The sequence below is a fragment of the Grus americana genome, chromosome 10 (genome assembly GCF_028858705.1).
Source record: "Grus americana isolate bGruAme1 chromosome 10, bGruAme1.mat, whole genome shotgun sequence".
NCBI classification, from domain to species: Eukaryota; Metazoa; Chordata; class Aves; order Gruiformes; family Gruidae; genus Grus; species Grus americana.
Window position 1 is genome coordinate 2,018,698 of NC_072861.1, and position 17,643 is coordinate 2,036,340.

General features: G+C 46.1%; 1 protein-coding gene across 2 annotated transcripts in view; it reads left to right on the forward strand.

Annotated features, from left to right (window-relative positions):
• The window catches only part of BBS4 (Bardet-Biedl syndrome 4), a 40,017-nt gene extending 26,923 nt beyond the window's left edge, over nucleotides 1-13,094 (forward strand). The window contains exons 9-16 of one of the 2 annotated variants that reach the window (XM_054836185.1): nucleotides 1,652-1,706; nucleotides 2,848-2,916; nucleotides 4,183-4,335; nucleotides 4,429-4,600; nucleotides 5,077-5,146; nucleotides 8,350-8,494; nucleotides 8,876-9,086; nucleotides 10,443-11,864. In XM_054836185.1, coding sequence (XP_054692160.1) covers nucleotides 1,652-1,706; nucleotides 2,848-2,916; nucleotides 4,183-4,335; nucleotides 4,429-4,600; nucleotides 5,077-5,146; nucleotides 8,350-8,494; nucleotides 8,876-9,086; nucleotides 10,443-10,594 — 1,027 coding nt within the window. In that variant the 3' untranslated portion in view covers nucleotides 10,595-11,864. Of the gene's footprint in view, nucleotides 1-1,651; nucleotides 1,707-2,847; nucleotides 2,917-4,182; nucleotides 4,336-4,428; nucleotides 4,601-5,076; nucleotides 5,147-8,349; nucleotides 8,495-8,875; nucleotides 9,087-10,442 lie in introns of both variants that reach the window. The other variant, XM_054836184.1, reaches the window with a different exon arrangement.
• Nucleotides 13,095-17,643: the final 4,549 nt, after the last annotated feature.

A 17,643-nucleotide genomic window follows, 5' to 3' on the forward strand; every position in this document is an offset into this window, starting at 1 on the left:
CTGTAGTCCTCCTCCTGCTGACAATGTGTCAGGGAAGAAGGTAGCTGTTTGAAGGTCTGCCAAAAAAAAAAAAAGTGGAAAAACAAGTGGACAGAAATGCCTGGGAGCAAACCTATCTAAAACGGACTTCATAAACCCCAAAGGTTTATCTACCAAAAAGATCTAACCCTGAGTGTCTCTCTAACCCCGACCGTCTGTCAAAAATCAGTTGCTGGGTTTCACTTACAGTTTTCACTTGGAGTGATTTGTGTTTGAAAGCGTGTGAGTAGGCAGGCTAGGGATGGGTTGGTGCACGGAGAGTTTCTCAGCAGCCATCTATCTTCTTTTAGGGCATTCCTGAGCATCTGATTTACCAGCGCTTTTAAAATGTAGTTTTGTAACTGAGGCAAACACTAAAGAAAAGCGGGAGCGTGTTGGAAGCCACTGGAGGATCTACATTTTGTATTGGCTCTGTTCACATACGGTTTCCTTACACATCTGCTCTTGGCTGCTGTCTGACAGTATATTGGGTTGGGTAGACATCTGGACTAATCTAGAACGTTTATTACGTAAATAATCCTTGCTAAGCATCTTACCAAGTTTATATATCTTAGTGCACCCCTGCCCTCCCTTCTTCCTCACTCCTGTTGTTTTTTTCTCTCCTTTTTTCTTTGTTTTTTTTTTTTTCTCTCCTTTTTTCTTTGTTCTCATCTGCTCATTATGCTTTGCCTGCTGTTACCAGCTCTGGGATAGTCTGTTGTTGCTCTGCGTTCATCAGGCAGAGGCGGTTTTGTTCTGGCTGAGGTTTAAAAGTGCCTGTGTCATTGTGCGTGTTAGATTTCTTAAGTCTTGATAGCAGGGACTTCTGTTATCAAGGTGAGCGAGGCCACAAATATACAGTGTCTCGTTCTGCTTTTTCTTTTTGGTTTTTATTTTCATCCTATTTATGTCTTCAAAGGCTGCTGGGAATGGGGATGCTTTTAAAAGGCTTCACAGCATTGCTGCGTGAACCTCATACCAGCAGTGAAGGATTGGGAGTTGCTTTCAATTAAAAGCCCTTGGGACATATTTTTTTCAAGCTTTTCTGTGCTGAATGGGGTGGTGTGTACAGCCAAGGATACCTTAACCGGTAGTTCTGAGGTCTGTGGGCTGCAGCGTAGCACGGAGCCGTGGTGAGCAGTCCCCAGCCGGTCTGTGTAACCAGGTTTGTAATCTTTTTATAGAGTAAACTAAAAGTCTGATAATGGGTGTGCGTAGGATCCATCAGATATGCTGAGGATTGCCTGGTCTACGTGGCCCAGGAGGCTTGGGATGGATTTACAGGGTGGTTTGTGGGAAATGATGGAAAATCCCATTTTGTATTTCCAGGTCGCCGATGCAGACTGACTTTGAAGCTTAGCAAAACCACATGATCTTATTATGCATCCAGCTCTGTTTCACAGAACTGTGTTGACTTCCCATTTATATCTCGAAGACATTTTGAAAGCTTAGGTTTAATATTGTTCAAAGGAAGTCCCCGTGATGGCAATTGTTCTCATATTTGCGTTTAATAATAACCATTAATTTCCTGGGGTGATACTACTACAACGTAGCATCGTAACTCCATGTTCTGTTTTTACCTTGTTCTAGAAGGGCTAATAAACAGCGCAGCTCTCTGGCTTTTGTATTACAGGTTTTCTCCAGAAAACACAGACCTCCTTACAACGCTGGGATTACTTTACTTGCAGGTAATGAAGACTGGTAGCTATGACGTCAACTTATTTTCAAAACGACCAAGCTGGGTTTTTTTTTTTAATAGAGTTAATTTCTATCCACCTTCCTATGACTTACACACATTTCACTAAAGACTGCATTTAGCATGACAAAGCTTGCTTTTCTGTATCTTCTTTTTTCCTTTTGCTGCTAAAAGGAAGTTGATTTCCTGGCCCTGAGCCAGAGCAGGAATTCTGTTTGGCAACTGCCCTAATTCTGTTATAAATCCTCCAAATACAACAAAACATGACTAGTCATTACCTTGCTTCTGGAGCAGGAGCCTAGCAAGTTATTCTCCTACAAAAGCACCCATGAAATTGTTAGTGTTAATGCACCATAGAAGAAAATCGGAATCCATTTAAATAACAAAGGCATCCGTAAGCATTTTCCTATCCGGTTAGATGCTTGAGAATAAAACGGAGATGTCGGAAAACATTGCCTTGCTCCAGAGACGAGGAAATTCCATAGGAGCCTTGCATGTCTTACGTGGATATGTGTGGATTTAGAAGGGAGTATGACCTGGGAAGGGGGATCTGTAAGGTAGAAGTAGCTTGAGTATAACAGTAATGCGAATTTAGCCCCCAGGTTTCTGTGCTGTGATTCATTTTAGTTTATCATCTCTCTCTGGATACGTGCTCACCTTCGGGAGTTTTAAAGATGCTTCTGCAGCTTTCCCACTTGCTGTTAATTACAGAAGACGCTGGACTCTGCTGCATTGGTGTAATTGCTGGGGTGACAGCGATTTGTAGCCTCTTTGCTGGAAGAGAGGAAGGAGCAGAGGAGTATCAACCCCGGGCTCCCTCCTGGATAGAAATGTCAGAGCATGACCTATATGGAAAACTTTGTTTTGGTCAGACCAATGAATCCAGCCCAGCAAAATAAATTTTTTAGAATCTGTTTTGTAAATTATCGAACAAGAACATGTGTGTATAATGGGAGCACCGTAAAATTCACTTTTCTGAATATATGTTTTAACTGAACCAGAAATTCTAGTGGCCAAAAAGCATGTGTTCTCCTCCTTAATCCCCCTTATTCTTAGTGGCCAAAAAGCATGTGTTCTCCTCCTTAATCCCCCTTATTCCTGAATTTCTGATGCTTATTTACTTCTTTTCCCAGCGTGGTGATTACCAGAAGGCTTTTGAACACCTCGGAAATGCGCTTACTTACGACCCAGGCAACTACAAGGTATCACGAGGAGCGGAAACGAACCAGCTGAATGATGATGAGACACATCTTAATGCTCATTCCAGTATCGGAGCTTTGTCATCCGTATCCAGGGTCTTAACCCGGAGAGACTGAAAAGGATCGTGCTCAGAAAGATTTCTCTGAAATAACATTTCTGGGACCTTTCCGTGGGCGGGAAGTTGGATGCGTGTGGAGGTGGGGAAAGGGGAGGAGGCAGAAGATGGGATGTTAAATTGATCCCTTTGGTTTTTAATCCAAAGTCGCAAACAAATTACAACAAACGGAATTTACTTTGCAAGGAAAACGTTCTAGACGTTGTTTCAAAAATCCCAAGAGCTGTTCCTGCATCCCTATGACTCCTAGGCACGGAGCACAGATACAAGTGATATTCCATGATATTATTCTCCCATCTGCTAATAACCCTGCCTGTGCTTCCAGCTGCCACATACAAACATGACTTTTCCTTGGCTCTGGTCTGGAAGGCCGAGCTTGGCATTTAAGTTTCATTCCTGACTGGGAAACCGCTTCCCTTTTTAGCCATGTTACTTCATTTCTGTCTGCCTCTTTTTCCTTCTGTACGACGCTAACGACGTGGAGTATTGAAACGTGGGGTTGACAAATGATACACGAACGCAAGCCGAATGTTATTGCGAAAACACCTTTACACTTACAAGTTTTACTTGTCGCTGTGAAATATTATCAAGGACTTAACTAGTGTGGTTTAAATATAGTGTGTGGCAATCACTTGCTTTTTTTTTTTTCCCCCGTGCATATTTCCATTAATTTGCAGTATCAAGCAGTCAGTGTGAACTAGGCTAGCTTTGCTGCATATGTCTTGCTCGCGTATGTTTTACTCTCCGGTTAATTCGCCGCAGAACTATTTCTATCTGTGCTTGTTGGTAAAAAGAAACTATTCGTACATAAATCTTCTCAGAGACTCAGACTCTAGGAGATACTACTGTCATGCCAAAACATACCCTGAACATTTGGCACGTTGCAGTATTTCTGAGACAGGGATGATCGAGATGGTGCAGGAAGAAACAGACTTGAGTCCCTTCTTTACCCTGTCTTCTGCTATATGTCGAGAGATTCTAGAGTCCCCATCCACTCCTCGCTGTTGGTCTTGCCAGCCTCTAGAAGAAAACACTTGAAAAAATTAAATGCTTTCTCTTGAGCTGGCTTTAGTTTATTAATTTTGTCCTGTTGTCTTCTTGCTGTATTTGGGGAAGCGCAGTTCCTCAGCTGGTCCCTTGTCTTCTCTCAAAGGCTACCTTGGCAGTTGGCAGCATGATGCAGGCCCACGGAGATTTTGACGTTGCCCTCTCCAAATACAAGGCAGTAGCCAGCACTGTGCCTGAAAGCCCTCCGCTCTGGAACAACATTGGGATGTGCTTCTTCGGGAAGAAGAAATACGTAGCAGTAAGTATCTGGTTTCCTTTCTTGTCTTGCAAGAACAAGATTCCTCTTGCGGCAGAGACCCGAGGAATAAGCACACTTACTCCTTTTTTGAAGGCCATCAGCTGCCTGAAGCGGGCAAACTACTTGGCTCCCTTTGACTGGAAGATCTTGTACAATTTGGGGCTAGTCCACCTCACCATGCAGCAGTACGCATCCGCTTTCCACTTCCTCAGCGCTGCCATCAACTTCCAGCCCAAGATGGGAGAACTGTACATGCTCCTTGCAGGTACGCAACGCTCCGTTATCCAGCTCCGGTGGATATCCACCTTTGGGGCTGCAACGTTAGAGAGAGAGAAGAAAGTTTGGGCTGAAGCAAACAAATATTGGTCAGTGGCTATACAAAGGAGCAGGTCTCCGGTAGGTCACTGACAGGTATGAAGTCTGAATAGTCTGTTCTCTCTCTGCGGTGAAGAGGAAGGTTAAATTGCAGTTAGATCCGGGTTGAACATCAGAAGAGACTTTCTACGTCTGAGAGTTTGGGTTGCCTAAGGGGAGAGTGGGGATTTCCAGCACTGGACAATTGTTAGGATCAAGCAAGACAAATATTTGTCAGAAACTACAGTAGTAGGGTTAATCCTGGCAGAGCCCAGACAACCCTGCTAGCACCTATTTATCTTACGATGTAATGACATTCAGAATTCTCCTAAAAATGAAGTCCTTGTGAAGCATCAACACGTGTCTGTACATTTTGCTTTGGTGCAGTTGCTCTGACAAACCTGGAAGACATTGAGAATGCAAAACGTTCCTACGAGCAAGCTGCGGCACTGGACAAGTAAGTCTTAATCACAGCCGTCAGTTGTTTCATCGCATTGCTTTGTCCCTCTGTCTACTTTGACCCTAAATGGTTTGCGATAGGGAAATGTTTTTATTCCTGCAGCTGTGCACGTCACTGTTTTGAAACAACCTCTTTTTTTTTTTTGTTCTTTTAAATTCAGGTCAGCTCTGAAAAATGAAAGGGAAATTTTGTTAAAGTCCAACCTGAAGCTGGTTTTTATTTTGCTGTTTAGCTGGTGATGACTTTGGATACCAGGCCACCTTCCAGTGAATATTTAAGCGCAGCAGAGCAAGTTCGATAGAAAAAAGCCAGTCATCCCAGAATATTTTGGAACCCAAAGTTTGAGTGCTGTGCAGAGCAATGAGAGGCTTGGGATAAAGCCTGTTCTGAACTGGGCAGAGGGAAGATTTTAACTGGGAGAATGTGGCAAGGAGCTAGTATAGAGCAGATATAAGGGCAGCAGCGTAGCCCTTTCTCCTCCATTTTGTTAACGATGTCTGTGTTTGCAATCTGGTTTTTAAAATCTGAGCACTCGGTTTCAGAAATGTTAAAATGAACCTTGCAATATTTCATCGCTTCAGTCAGAAAACCAAATTTGTCTTGAATTTATGAACAGTTTTGGCTCCCTGGGTCTGCTTTTCTTTACCTTTCTTTTTTACTTTTCCGATTTTAACTGGTAGACGATTAGACGGTGATTCTTCTCCCCAATTTCCTGGGAATATTTGTGTAGTTACAGCAGCCAGCGCTCCTGAGCCCGGGAGTCTGAATGGTGGCGACAGAGCCATGGCTTTCCGTCTGCAATGGCCACCACAAGGTGACGTGAGAAGATGCGGGTCCCTTTTCCTCTGTCCTCTCTGTCCAGGCTTAATTTTGGGAATTCTGGAAGTTCCTAAACCCATCGTAAAGGGCAGCAGGTTTCAAAAAATAGCATTTGACCCTGTAGCGCAGTTCTCTTTGCGAAGAGGTGCTGTAAATGCTCTCGGATGTTTTCTGGGCGTTACGGGGCTTGCACGCATGCCAGAGCTCTCGAATCGGCGTGCCCCGCGCTGCCAGCACGCATCTGGCACCAAAGTTCTTCATACTTACGCATCGACAGAATTACGAAGCAGGTTTCAGTATTATTTCTACATCTGTTTCAAATGTCAGGAGGTCCGTGCAACCTCCTCAGAGGAACCCAACCTGCGCAAACTATGGTCAAGGATTTATAAATGGAGAGCGTTTTGCAATTATGCGTCGGTTCTTCCTACCAACATCACTGACTTAAGTCCAGTCGACTCCTTTGCCTGGCTTTCCTAATCAGCCTTCCGTGCCTAGCGAGGCGGTACGCGGCCTTAAAGATTGCTCAGACCGCTTAGTCATGAGTTTGCTTGCTTTGATCAAAGAGAAGGAAGAGAAATTTAGCTCTCCGTAAATATTTGGCACTGCAGCTGGATAGTCTTACTGGGAAAATAAAACCTCATCAAAGGAAAAATGACTGCCAACCGCCAGGGACTGCTGGGAGGAATATCCAGACTTTGTTCGGCTTGTTCAGCTGACGCGCCGTATATTTTAGACAGTTATTGTGTGGCTGAATCCATGTCCCCGTGGGCTTTCTTCGCCGGCATATTACGAACTGTTTGGATGGGATGAAGATAGCCGTGTTTCTTTCCGTTGCCATAAATATTTTTATAGCAGAGCTGTGACATTTGGCCTAGGTGCCCTGCTGGGGTCTGGAACAGAAAGCACCTTGGAGAAATCTTTAGAAAAGGTGTTTTTTTCTTAGTGCTGGTTCTAGCTGATAGCTGTCCTTTCTTTCTGTGGTTATTTAGCTATTGATTTTTCTAACTGTCGTATCGCTTCTCAGCTCTTGAAGGCTAATTAGTTTGATAAGGTTCAATTAATTTTAAAACTGGCCGTTCCCAGATCTGTCTGATCTCCATTTTCAGTGTCTTATTGTGTGGGTATGGTTTCTTATATTTTCTTTTTTGGCTTTTTTTTTTTCCCTAAAGAGATGGGGTTTTGATATTTATTTTTTCATGCATTTTTTCCTTTGCTTTGGCAAAGGCAGCGAGGAGGGTTTTTGGTTTTTTTATGGCAGGATCAGTGTCCCAGTTTCTCAGTTAAAGGAAAACCAACGGTTATAAATGCTCTCAGATTTCTTCTACTGGTCTTCTTTCTTGCAGCGCTGTCATATAACTTACCGAGGATGGATAGTCATGGCCTGCAGATGACACTTTCTATTTATTGGACGGCGTTAGCAGAAGCCTTCCCTTCTGCACTTTTCACAAAGGGAAGGTTTTTCTCTCTGTCTTGACACTTTTCTCTCTGTCTTGGCCCCCCGGGTGTGGGTGCTGGAGTCCTTGGATGGCTCCGGTTATCCCTGCCAGACTCCAGGAGAGGGCACCAGTCCCTCGCTCAGATTTATCGTGCAAACTGTACAAAGCATCTCTCGCTGACCTGCGTGCGGTCATACCTGTGCGCGGCTCCTCCGCAGGGACCTGCGGTTGGACGGCGCTCTTCCACGCGCCCCCACGACCTCTGCTCTTCCATCCTGTGGCCTGGATGAGCTGAGCGTTTGCGTTTCATTTTTTTTTTGTCAGATAACACGTGTGCGTTTCGCTTCTCCAAAATAAGGGTGAAATTTGGACAGCTACAGAATGCTCAGAGCGGTTTGTTGAGTGCAGCTTGTCAGGCAATTAAGGAAGGATCAAGTCTCCGAGAGCTTCGCTTACCAATTACGGAGCCAAGGGACTCAGCTCACTCTTCCCCTCCGGTTGACTTTACTTACACTCCTGGCTATGCCAGAAGAAAAGTTGCTGTTTGACGTTAATGTATCCTAGGGAAGAAAATGTGGAATACTGGGGAAAATGAGAATATATGGAGCAATTCCACCTTTTTGAAATCTTCATGCGCTGTTCTGCCTCCGGAGGGGAGGCAGGACTGCACAGGATGAGTGTTATCTGCGGTGTTGAGTCCTTTGTTAATAGATATCGCCCGCTGTTTCTCTGCAACAGCACGTAGAGTTGTGTATGGTTTTACTAGGTGGATGAGGTTTATGTTGTCATCGCTGAGCCCAGGCACCGAGTCTCTCACCAAGCACGTGGGACGCTATCGTGTTCCCGAAGGACTCGCTTTTGCTTCTTGGCCACGTCTGGGCTTTAATTCAAGTCCGGGTAAGCGTTCCCGCAGTGAGTGTGACGCATCCTGTGTGTTTGCTGCAGGTGCAACCCCCTTGTCAACCTGAACTACGCTGTCCTGCTCTATAACCAGGGCGACAAGAAGGGAGCCCTCTGCCAGTACCAGGAGATGGAGAGGAAGGTTAACGCAGCAAGGGAGAGCGGCTCTCCTCTTGACTTTGACCCTGAGGTACGTGCCTAGCAGTTGTCAGCGGGAACTAAGCAGTCACGATAAGGTTGGCAACAAACGAGGAGGAAATTTGACTTTGGAGTCCAATTATTAGGAAGAAATTCTGCTTATGAGATTTTCCGAGTAGAGCAGTTGCCTGCTGAGAGCTGCTTGCTTCATTTCTCCTCTTTGAAGCCCGGTTTTTCAATCAATACACAGCAAGACAAGATTCCCTCTTAATTAAGGGAATGAATTAGCAGAGATGTTTCCCTTGAGCACCAAGGCAGTACCCAGCTCTGCGCAGCTCTCGCTTTTATTAGTTTTTTTGGTGGTGGTGTTGACTTTATTGTTGTCTGAAGCATTCCCGTTCACGAGGTTCTCCTCTTTTTGTTGCTTGAGAAGATGGTGGAGGTCGCCCAGAAGATGGGAGCTGCCCTGCAGGTTGGAGAGAGCCTGGTCTGGACTAAACCTTCTAAAGAGTCTAAATCCAAGCAGCGAGCTGCTCCGTCCGGGAAATCCTCCAGCTCTCAGCAGCCTCTGGGCTCTAACCAGGCCCTGGGTCAAGCCATGTCCTCAGCTGCGGGCTACGGGAAAACCACGCAGCTTCCCCCAGGTAATTCTCTTTTCCTTCTCTTTAGAGTAGAGCTGTGGACGGGGAGAAGGAGAGAAGAGAAATCTCTCTTTGAATCCAGGGTTACAGCACGTCTTTAGGAAGGTATCGGCTCGCTTACACCGTCATGATGTCAGTATTTGGGAATAGCTTTCCCAGTTTTCTGAGTCGAGGGAGTGTGGCAGGAAGGGGTGCGCTGTACTGCCTTCCTTTTTGCAGGGCTGTGGAAAGTCAGTAAAGTTTCCTTTCCTATCTGAGCTGTGACGGGCAAGACTCCATCGGCCTGGGATTCAGATCCTGCTCTGGGCAGGAGGTGGTATTGGAAACCAGACCTCTTGTCTTCCTTTGGAATTGCCCAGGAGCTGACATGTGCATACAGGCTGCTGGAGAGAAGGGAAATGGACAATTTTCACGAGCGCTTTATCATTTCTGTTACAAAACTGCAACTGCTTTGGCCGTCCAGCCAGCTCCCTCCCTTGCAGATGTTGCTGAATTACCTTTAACTCGGGCCGCTGGGCTGGAGGTTGCTCAGGATTTAGCGTCAGCCTTCGACACCCTACGGGCTGCTTCTTGCCAGGGCTGGGCAATATCCTCCCGCCGAGGAGGGATGCGCCAGAAATATTGCTCATCGTGGTGATTTTCTGTCACCCTTAGTTTCGTTTCCCATGGAGTGAACCAGGAGGGAGGTTGTGTAGTCCAGGCCTCTTTCTTCTGCGCCCCTAAGGACCTGTTCCGTTTCTCACGCATGGAATAAACTTTCCGTGCAGGGAACGCTTAGTCAGGAAAGCTGAAAAATAAAAAAAAATAAACCATACAGGAGTTTGGGGTTTACCTGAGGGACTTTATCATCCACACCAGAGAAGGGAGCTGGTTCATAACATCAGTTGTCAGCCTAAATCTAAGCGTAGAAACAACTTCAGCATGGCAGTGTCCCATTTTGCTTTTATTCTGTAAGCAGCTACTTTAACTGCCTGGAAACTCTCCCTGAGTTTGCTAAAACTGTGAACTGAAAGCGATACTGTGGCTTTGGCTCCAGCTTGAATATAAACCAGCTCCCGGGGAAATCTTTTCCCTTCCGAAGCACGAGTTAATTTCTAAGTTTGAGTTTGTACTGAGTTCTGACAGCAGCCCAGCTGGATGAGATCCTGCACCCTGGCTTCTCTTCAGCACAACTTTGGGTTCTGTAAGGTCTCTGGCTGGACGGCTCGCAAGAGTCGAGTACTGTCGATAAGCTAACGCTGGACAGAATAAATCTAAGCGTAATTAATAGCTGTGATTGTTCTGCATCGCCTGGAAGGGCAAAGAGAGTAAGACGAAGGACGTGTAGTCATAGTAACGGTACCTGTGTTCTCTCCCCAGGCGCCGGAGCATCACCTCCGCTTGCAAAGCCTCCCTCGCTGCCCCTGGAACCAGAACCGGGCTCAGAAACGAGCCCCGAGGAGCCCTCGGCACCAACAGGGGCTGAGGAACAGAGGAAAGAAAAGCGCAAGAGCCGGCAGGCAGCAGACTAGGAGGGACTCTGGGCAGGACGGGCAGGCGCAGGAGCATCCCCAGAGCCGCCTGCTGCCTTGTGGGGAACGGGACCTGCCCTCTGCCCCCACCCACGGTGGCTTCACCCCACCGTCAGTTAGTCTAAATGCAGTTTGTTTTCTCGTAACGATTTTAGCATGTGGTCCCTACCTTGTCCCAAGGAGTCGTTGCAGCAATCAGAAGAGGTTCCTGTGTCGCTGTGTGCTCACAGCTTGCTGGAAGAGACCCGAGGATGGAGATCTACGTCTCCACAGAGTCGGCTGTCTTCAGCGTTCGGGTGTAACTCCACCAGAAGGGTGTTCAAAAAAACCAGCGGTAGCGACTTAGCGTCCTGGATCCCAAAGAGGATCAAACCCTTCCGGTGGCTGAACTTGTAAGGGCTGAGTAAGCCCTACACAGGCTGTAGTAAGGTCAGTGGTAATGTGCTCGGGGAGGGGGTGAAGGTTGCGCACCTCGCCAGGGCAAGCGCAGAGCCAGTAAGCCAGGCTCAGGACTAGCACAGCCGGGCTCAGGACTAGCACAGCCTGGCTTACTGTGAAACGAGGGCTTGTCGCTCCCCGTTTCACAAGGGCAAGACTTTGTAAATGCTTTCTCAGGCTGAGGAAAGGGAGCCGAAACGGCTGGGGGCCTGAGGAGGATGGGCGGGCTAACAGCCCGTGGGTTAGCCAGCCAACCGAGCCCACTTCGTTAGGACTTCTGATCCCAGGATCGTTCTTTGAATTTCTTGAATTTCTGTGCAGCGTAAGTTTCTAGGTGGCAGCTAAGAAAATTGCAAAGCTGGCCCACAGCAAGGCAGGTGCTCAGAGGCCGGCTGTTCTGGAAGTGGGCTAGCCCCGACAGCTAAAAACGTCTGCCAGATTCCTAATGGTTTGCTGAGAAACAGGGTAAACGAGCCTGGGTGAAGCTCTGTCCTCACGTGAGCAGAGTTCTTCCTTGAGACCTTGTATTGCCCAGCATGGGGGGGGGGGAAGATTGGTTTGAAGGAAAAAAACCAAACCCAAAGAGCAAACTTTTTCAGAAAGGACGGCATGGTCAGCTTCAGCTAAATTTAAATCGTTGTAGGATGACAGCAGCCAAGCTCTGAATCATTTAGTTGTGCCCTCCTTACAGTTGTATTTTAGGAGAACCCATTTATGCTGCAAGGCGGCAAAGCAGCCTGTTGGCGAGCGGAGCAAGGAATTTTAATGCCCATGTGATGCTAGAGAAGCTTTGAAATTGTTTCTGTCTTTGAACAGCAAAGCCTGAGCCTTCCTTCTCTCTGCTACTGTCAGTTTGTTGCCTCTGGGATTTATCTGGAGCTGGAGCCAGGTCCCCAAAACAACTGCTTTTGGGAACCAATTTTTTTTTCTTCCTGCCCTCTGCGTACCAAGCAGCACACAAAGCTGACATGGCTGAGGGACTTTCGATCCAAATTTTCCAAGCAGAATCCATAGCGCTGCCCCAACAAAGCCACAGCTTCAGTGTATTTGTGGCTATTTGAGGTTACCCAGCTTTTGAAAATCCATCTCCTGCTTTTAGTTCTGCACTGTTGCATTGCGTCACTCCGTAATGAACGAGGTTAGCGATGGAAACTTTGCTGTAGCGACAAGGTAAGAGCAGCAGGACCGTGTCTCTGGGTACATTAATGTCCTTTGGTGGTTAGCTGCTGTTACCCGGAGTGACGTTAACGCATCTTTAGAGCCCAACCAGGAACTGAAGTGCTACCCTGCTCCCTGGAGAGCACCAAAATGGGGAACCCTGCACGTTCTCCTCTGTTCTGCCTGCCAAAACTGCCTGCTTAGCTCAGACGTGGCTTGTTTTTTACCCCAGCTGTCCTCTACTGCTGGGTTTTCTATCGGTTCAGCTTCAGGGTAGCTCTCCTGCAAGGTTTCCTTTGTGCTAGGAGCCAAAGAGAACAGGATCTGGTGTGGAGCAGCGGCAAATTTAAACAAACCAGCCAAGAAGCAGTGTAACTCAGGTACAGCGCAACCCTTTTTATTCACATGGAACTTTTTACACCGAAAGTTAGTGTGAAGAAGAGGTTAAGATTGCAGAGCAAGGGTAGGGAACTCTTTACCTCACCCCCAAAATTTCAGTTCAAGACTTTTTTTCCAACAGCACTTGATTATTGTCATCTTTTAAACTCCTTTGCGATATTCAGTGGGCAGGAGCGGCCCTCCTCCTACCGCCGGTCTCAACTTAGAGCCCACCAGAGACCAGGAACAATCAAGGATCTCTCACCCAGTCCCACTGCTGCAACCTCTTACCTTCTTTTACGCTTTTACAGAGTTAAGTGTTACACGTCTGTACACAGGGTTTACTACATTAGGAGGTACTCTAAAGGTATTTAAAATAAATAGTTTGGAGAAAAGCTTATGCAGACAATGAACCAATTCTTCTTCTGGGAAAAGGAGCTGTAGCATCTTGTTACTTTCTGGAAGTAAGGAAGTGTTTTTAAATATGTAATTACAGTTGGATAATAAATAGAACTGCAATTCCTCGTCCTGTTCCCTCTCCTCCCCCTGGATATGGTGATGACGGCATTTGCACACAGTAAATTCAGAGGATCTTTGCAGAGAGCTTTTTTTAATGCAATCTAATGATGAGAACGGGGCCAGACTCTTCTTTCAGCTGAAACTAAGGAAGGGATTTTTCAGCAGGACCATACCGAGTCATTTAGGGATTTTGGAAATCGCACCGTATGTTCTAAAACCTGTTTCTGGCATGAGCCGTAATTCTAATCTTCTCTTTTCCCCCCGTAATTAAAATTTTAAGGTGGAAAAGAACGATGAGCTTAATTTCTAGGGGAATTAGAAACCATCTGCTTGAGGACTTCCCCCCCCTTAAGAACAAGGTGTATCATTAACCAGGTTAAGTCATACAGCTTACAAGGAAGACCACAGCTCAACTTCCCCCCAGGAGAGAACCACTCGAATAGCGACGCCTGGGCAGCAAGCCCTTGTTTCAGCCAGGAGTGACGACGGATCCATCCAACAACGTGTGTTCAACCCCAACAACTCCGGTTTTGAGGTCCCTGAGACGACTGGATGCTGATTTACAACACGGGCAGTATTGGTGTCTACTCGCCACGTGACCTTGAGGTCACCGACCGGCAATATTGAGCAATTGGGTCCTGCTCAACACCCTCTTCTCGCAGAAGACATTAAAAATTTAGACTTAACCGCTGGGAATTGGGTTTCAGTCGGCAAAGCCTCTTCTACAGGGACAGAAAAGTCTCGGTGCTGGATGAGGAAACCCAAGCGTTACTAGAAGAATAAGCTCCACACATAAATGCACTACAAAAAAGTAAATTTTAACAAGTAGTTCATCTGCCAAGGCTGTTTTATGTAACAGAAAACACAGTTCTGCTCCAAGGAAAGCTTTACCACTCTCTCAAACCAAACTGCACCAAAAAAAAAAAGATAATCAGGGGGTTATATATGAAAGATACAGGTGAGGATTGAACCCACTTTTACCCAGGCTGCACTGAATAAGGAACAGCTTTCCTGAGAAATTCACCGGGGAGGTTTTCAGGGTTTTTTTTTTTTGTTTGTTTCCCCCACTTGCATTTTAATGAGATCCTTCCCCCTTAGCTGCCGGCATTTGTATTCTTCAGCCGCTACACGCTTTTCTCAGCAAAGGCCAACAGCGGGCTCTTTGGAACAGGCACAGAAGGTAACGGCCACGCACGCCATTTCCAACCGGCGTTTCTTTCCTTTGCCAAGAGAACGTCCTCCCACAAAAATTTGGATCAGTAACTCCCTGAGAATTCAGCCTGGTCGGCGCTTAGGATCCACCTGAGATATTATGCAAGAAACTGCTCCATCTGTTACAGAAAAGTTCGTCTGACGCCTCTGAACAGGCAGAACAATCATTTCTGGCTCTAAGATCAAGTTTGATTCAAGTTTAATCAGACTGCTGGAGCAGAAAGCAGACAGGAGGGGTGAGAGCGGGCCGAGGGATGTGCTACGCAAAAGAACTTGTTGCAAATTGGTTTCCTCTAACCCCTTATCACTCCAACTTTCAAAGCAAAACCTTTAGTATTCCCTTTTCTCTCTCTGGTAACCTCAGCAGAGCTTGAGTGAGGAACGTGAGATGGTCTTTGTTGCAGAGTCCGTTTTAGCTGGTTTTAACTAATGAGTCTATGGACATGTAATTGTTTTTTTAAACGTTAAACTACCACTTTGGTATCATCACAGGTTTAAAAAAAAAAAATAACTGTATGCTTTTACCAGAACATTAATTGCACTGGAGAAGAGCGTAATTAATATGGCTCGAGAGAAACATTCATGTTCAAATACTGACTGAACACGGGACATAAGGACAATCCAACTCGAGCCATAAAAATGTAAATTCAGTGTTTTCCTCCAGTTTTATACTGTTCTTCCCAATGTGCTAAAAAACTAGATGAGTTTCCTTACACCAGGAATAGCAACGCAGCACACCGTGTGACACAGCGCTGCTCCAGAACAGATTGCTCCAAGCACGTGTATCAGCAGCCAGTGCCAAATACCAACGCAGAGACACTTTAGCTGCTCGCTCCTCGACAACAGCATCAGCTTTCACTTAAGCTCCCCAAAAGAGAGCCCAAACGACTCTCAGGGGAACTGGAAAGAGTTAGGTTGCCTTTTACCAATCTTGCAAAAACTGCCCTGGTATTCATTTTAGCTTTTATTTTTTTCCTCTGGACACGGCTAGAAACCTCACCCTGTGGCACGTAATTCCTGATAATTCGGGGTGTGATTACAGAATTTAAAACAAAAAAAGCCAACCACAGGCAGATTTCACAGTTTAAAAAAATAATTGACTTTTTATTTCTGTTATTATCACTGGGAGGTGTACTAGAAAGCAACCCCTACCTTAGGCTAACTAGTCTTAAAATAAACTTGAGCAGAAGATAACGGATGGCAAATACATACACGCTGCTGATGGCTTTCTGTTGGGTTGTGGGAGTGGATATCGAAGCTTGGGGTTCCAGTAGCTGAGGAGCAGAATCAGGCTCAAAGGCAACATCTAACAAGGGTCAAAGGAGTTGCTGAGGTCTTTGCTAAGGCTAAGGAAGAAAATTCAGCACCATTTCTGTAAAAAGGAACTCAAGAAGAGTAAACTTAACCAGACCTCACATACTGCAGAAATAACCAGGAAACACCGAAGTAAAGAAAAATCAAGTAATTCCTGAGCAATGCTGCGAAACTCCCCTGGAGAGAAAAAAAAATAATAATAAAGAGCCTTTAAATCGGAAAGAGTTGGATTCGGGATTGGCTCTTCCATGGGGCAGCAACCCCGTGTCACTGCGGGCAGAGCAGGAACGTATCCCTTCAAAGTCTGCCAGCCCCCCGAGATTCACGCCTCTCAAGTAATCCATACCTTGCCCTTCAGTAAGCGACGTACACAGAAAAAACCATGAAGCTCATTTTTGATCAAGAGCAAGACAAAAAAAACCCCAAAACCCAACGCGGCTGCGCTGGCCACAGGCCCACAGAAGTGGGAATATCAACGTGCACGAGTTTTGTCATCTAGAGAGCCGCTAGCTTACTGTCACAATGATGAGCTCATCTATCGCATCTTTGGGAAACTGCGCGTGAGTAAACATTTCCAGTGGAAACCCTTCTGCTGAGGAGCACGAGGCTAGCTGAGGTTTCGGTCGCCCGCCACTGTGGAGCGACGCACGAGAACAAACAATTTGTGGAGACAGAGAGGATCGGGGAAAGCAGAGATTACGTCAAGCCCAGTTCTGAACCTTTGGTACTGTTGCAACTTCTCTGTTTCTTCTTGGTAAAGAGAGATCTGGGTTTTTAGAATTGATAAATTAATTTAAAAGTCTCTTACCTACCAAGGATTTTACAAACCAAACAAAACCCACAATCACTAGGATTTTCACTAGGTGTTTCTTCCCCGCTATGCGGACCAGCAAACCCCCCACGAGCAATTTCCATTTCTGTTGTTCGGCAAGGTCTGTTAAAAACCAAGCAGCTCTGCTTTGCTGCCGCTGTTGTAGCTGCGCGGAGGTGCGCGACAGCCTACACGGGCAGGAAAAGGATTTAACGAGACTCTGCAACCCTTCTTGTAATTAAGTTGGGAAGGCAGAGGAAAGTTAAGCGCATCACGTTCGCAGAGCGTGAAACGCTAAGTGAAGACCGGCTGCTGCGTCCCACCACTCAATTCAGTTTTATTATCATATAGATTGTTTCAAAGCTTAATCAGGGATACTAACAGCACGTCTGATTAACAGGTCACACTTGTTAAGAATTATTCTCGGTGAGTGAATTTGGTGACCAGGCGAGCTCGATACGCCCGAGCAAAGCGGATCTATAGATAGAGCAGCAGTCTAGCCATCACGAGCTGCCGTCATCCGAGAAGTGACTCACAGCACCGGGCGTTCACAGCGCACCGACAACAGGCCAGGGAAGAAATATTACCTGCTGAGAAAGAACAGGAGCAGCAGGAAGGAGGAGTTAATAGTAATTAGAGTTTTAACTTTTAGGCCCAGATGAATTCTAAGCAATAAACCCCTTTTTCATACTTTTTTACAGCAATTTATACAAAGTAGTTTTTAAAAATACACTCCTGTTAAAGCCAAGCACAGCTCACCCTCAGACAAGTTCTGTTACTGCGGTTCTGTGATTTTAAACGGCCATAAGGCAACGCCAGACCAATCCCCTCGCATCCCAGCAAATGTTTTTTGGGAGAGAGAAGTGAAACACAGCAGCAGGCCCATTTGCTGCTGACAGCTTGTGTGGATTTACTTTTGTTTTGTTTCCAGCTCAAGAATCCACACCGCTTGGCCCAACGTCAGGAAAGTGGGACCGAGCATAAGCAAGGGATTAGTTCTCCAGCTGGCAGGATGCGCGGCCTTTGGTGGTCCTGGGGGCGGCGTGCCAGAAGGCTGCGATCAACGGTTGCAAAATAACCCTGCCAACGGCCACAGACCTTTCAGACAGCTATAAGGAGAGATTTTTTTTTTTTAATTTACTTTTTTTCTGTGGGAAGACTAAAGCAGAACTCCTAAGTCCCACGCTACAATTTATCAATAATAATAAAAAATCTGGAT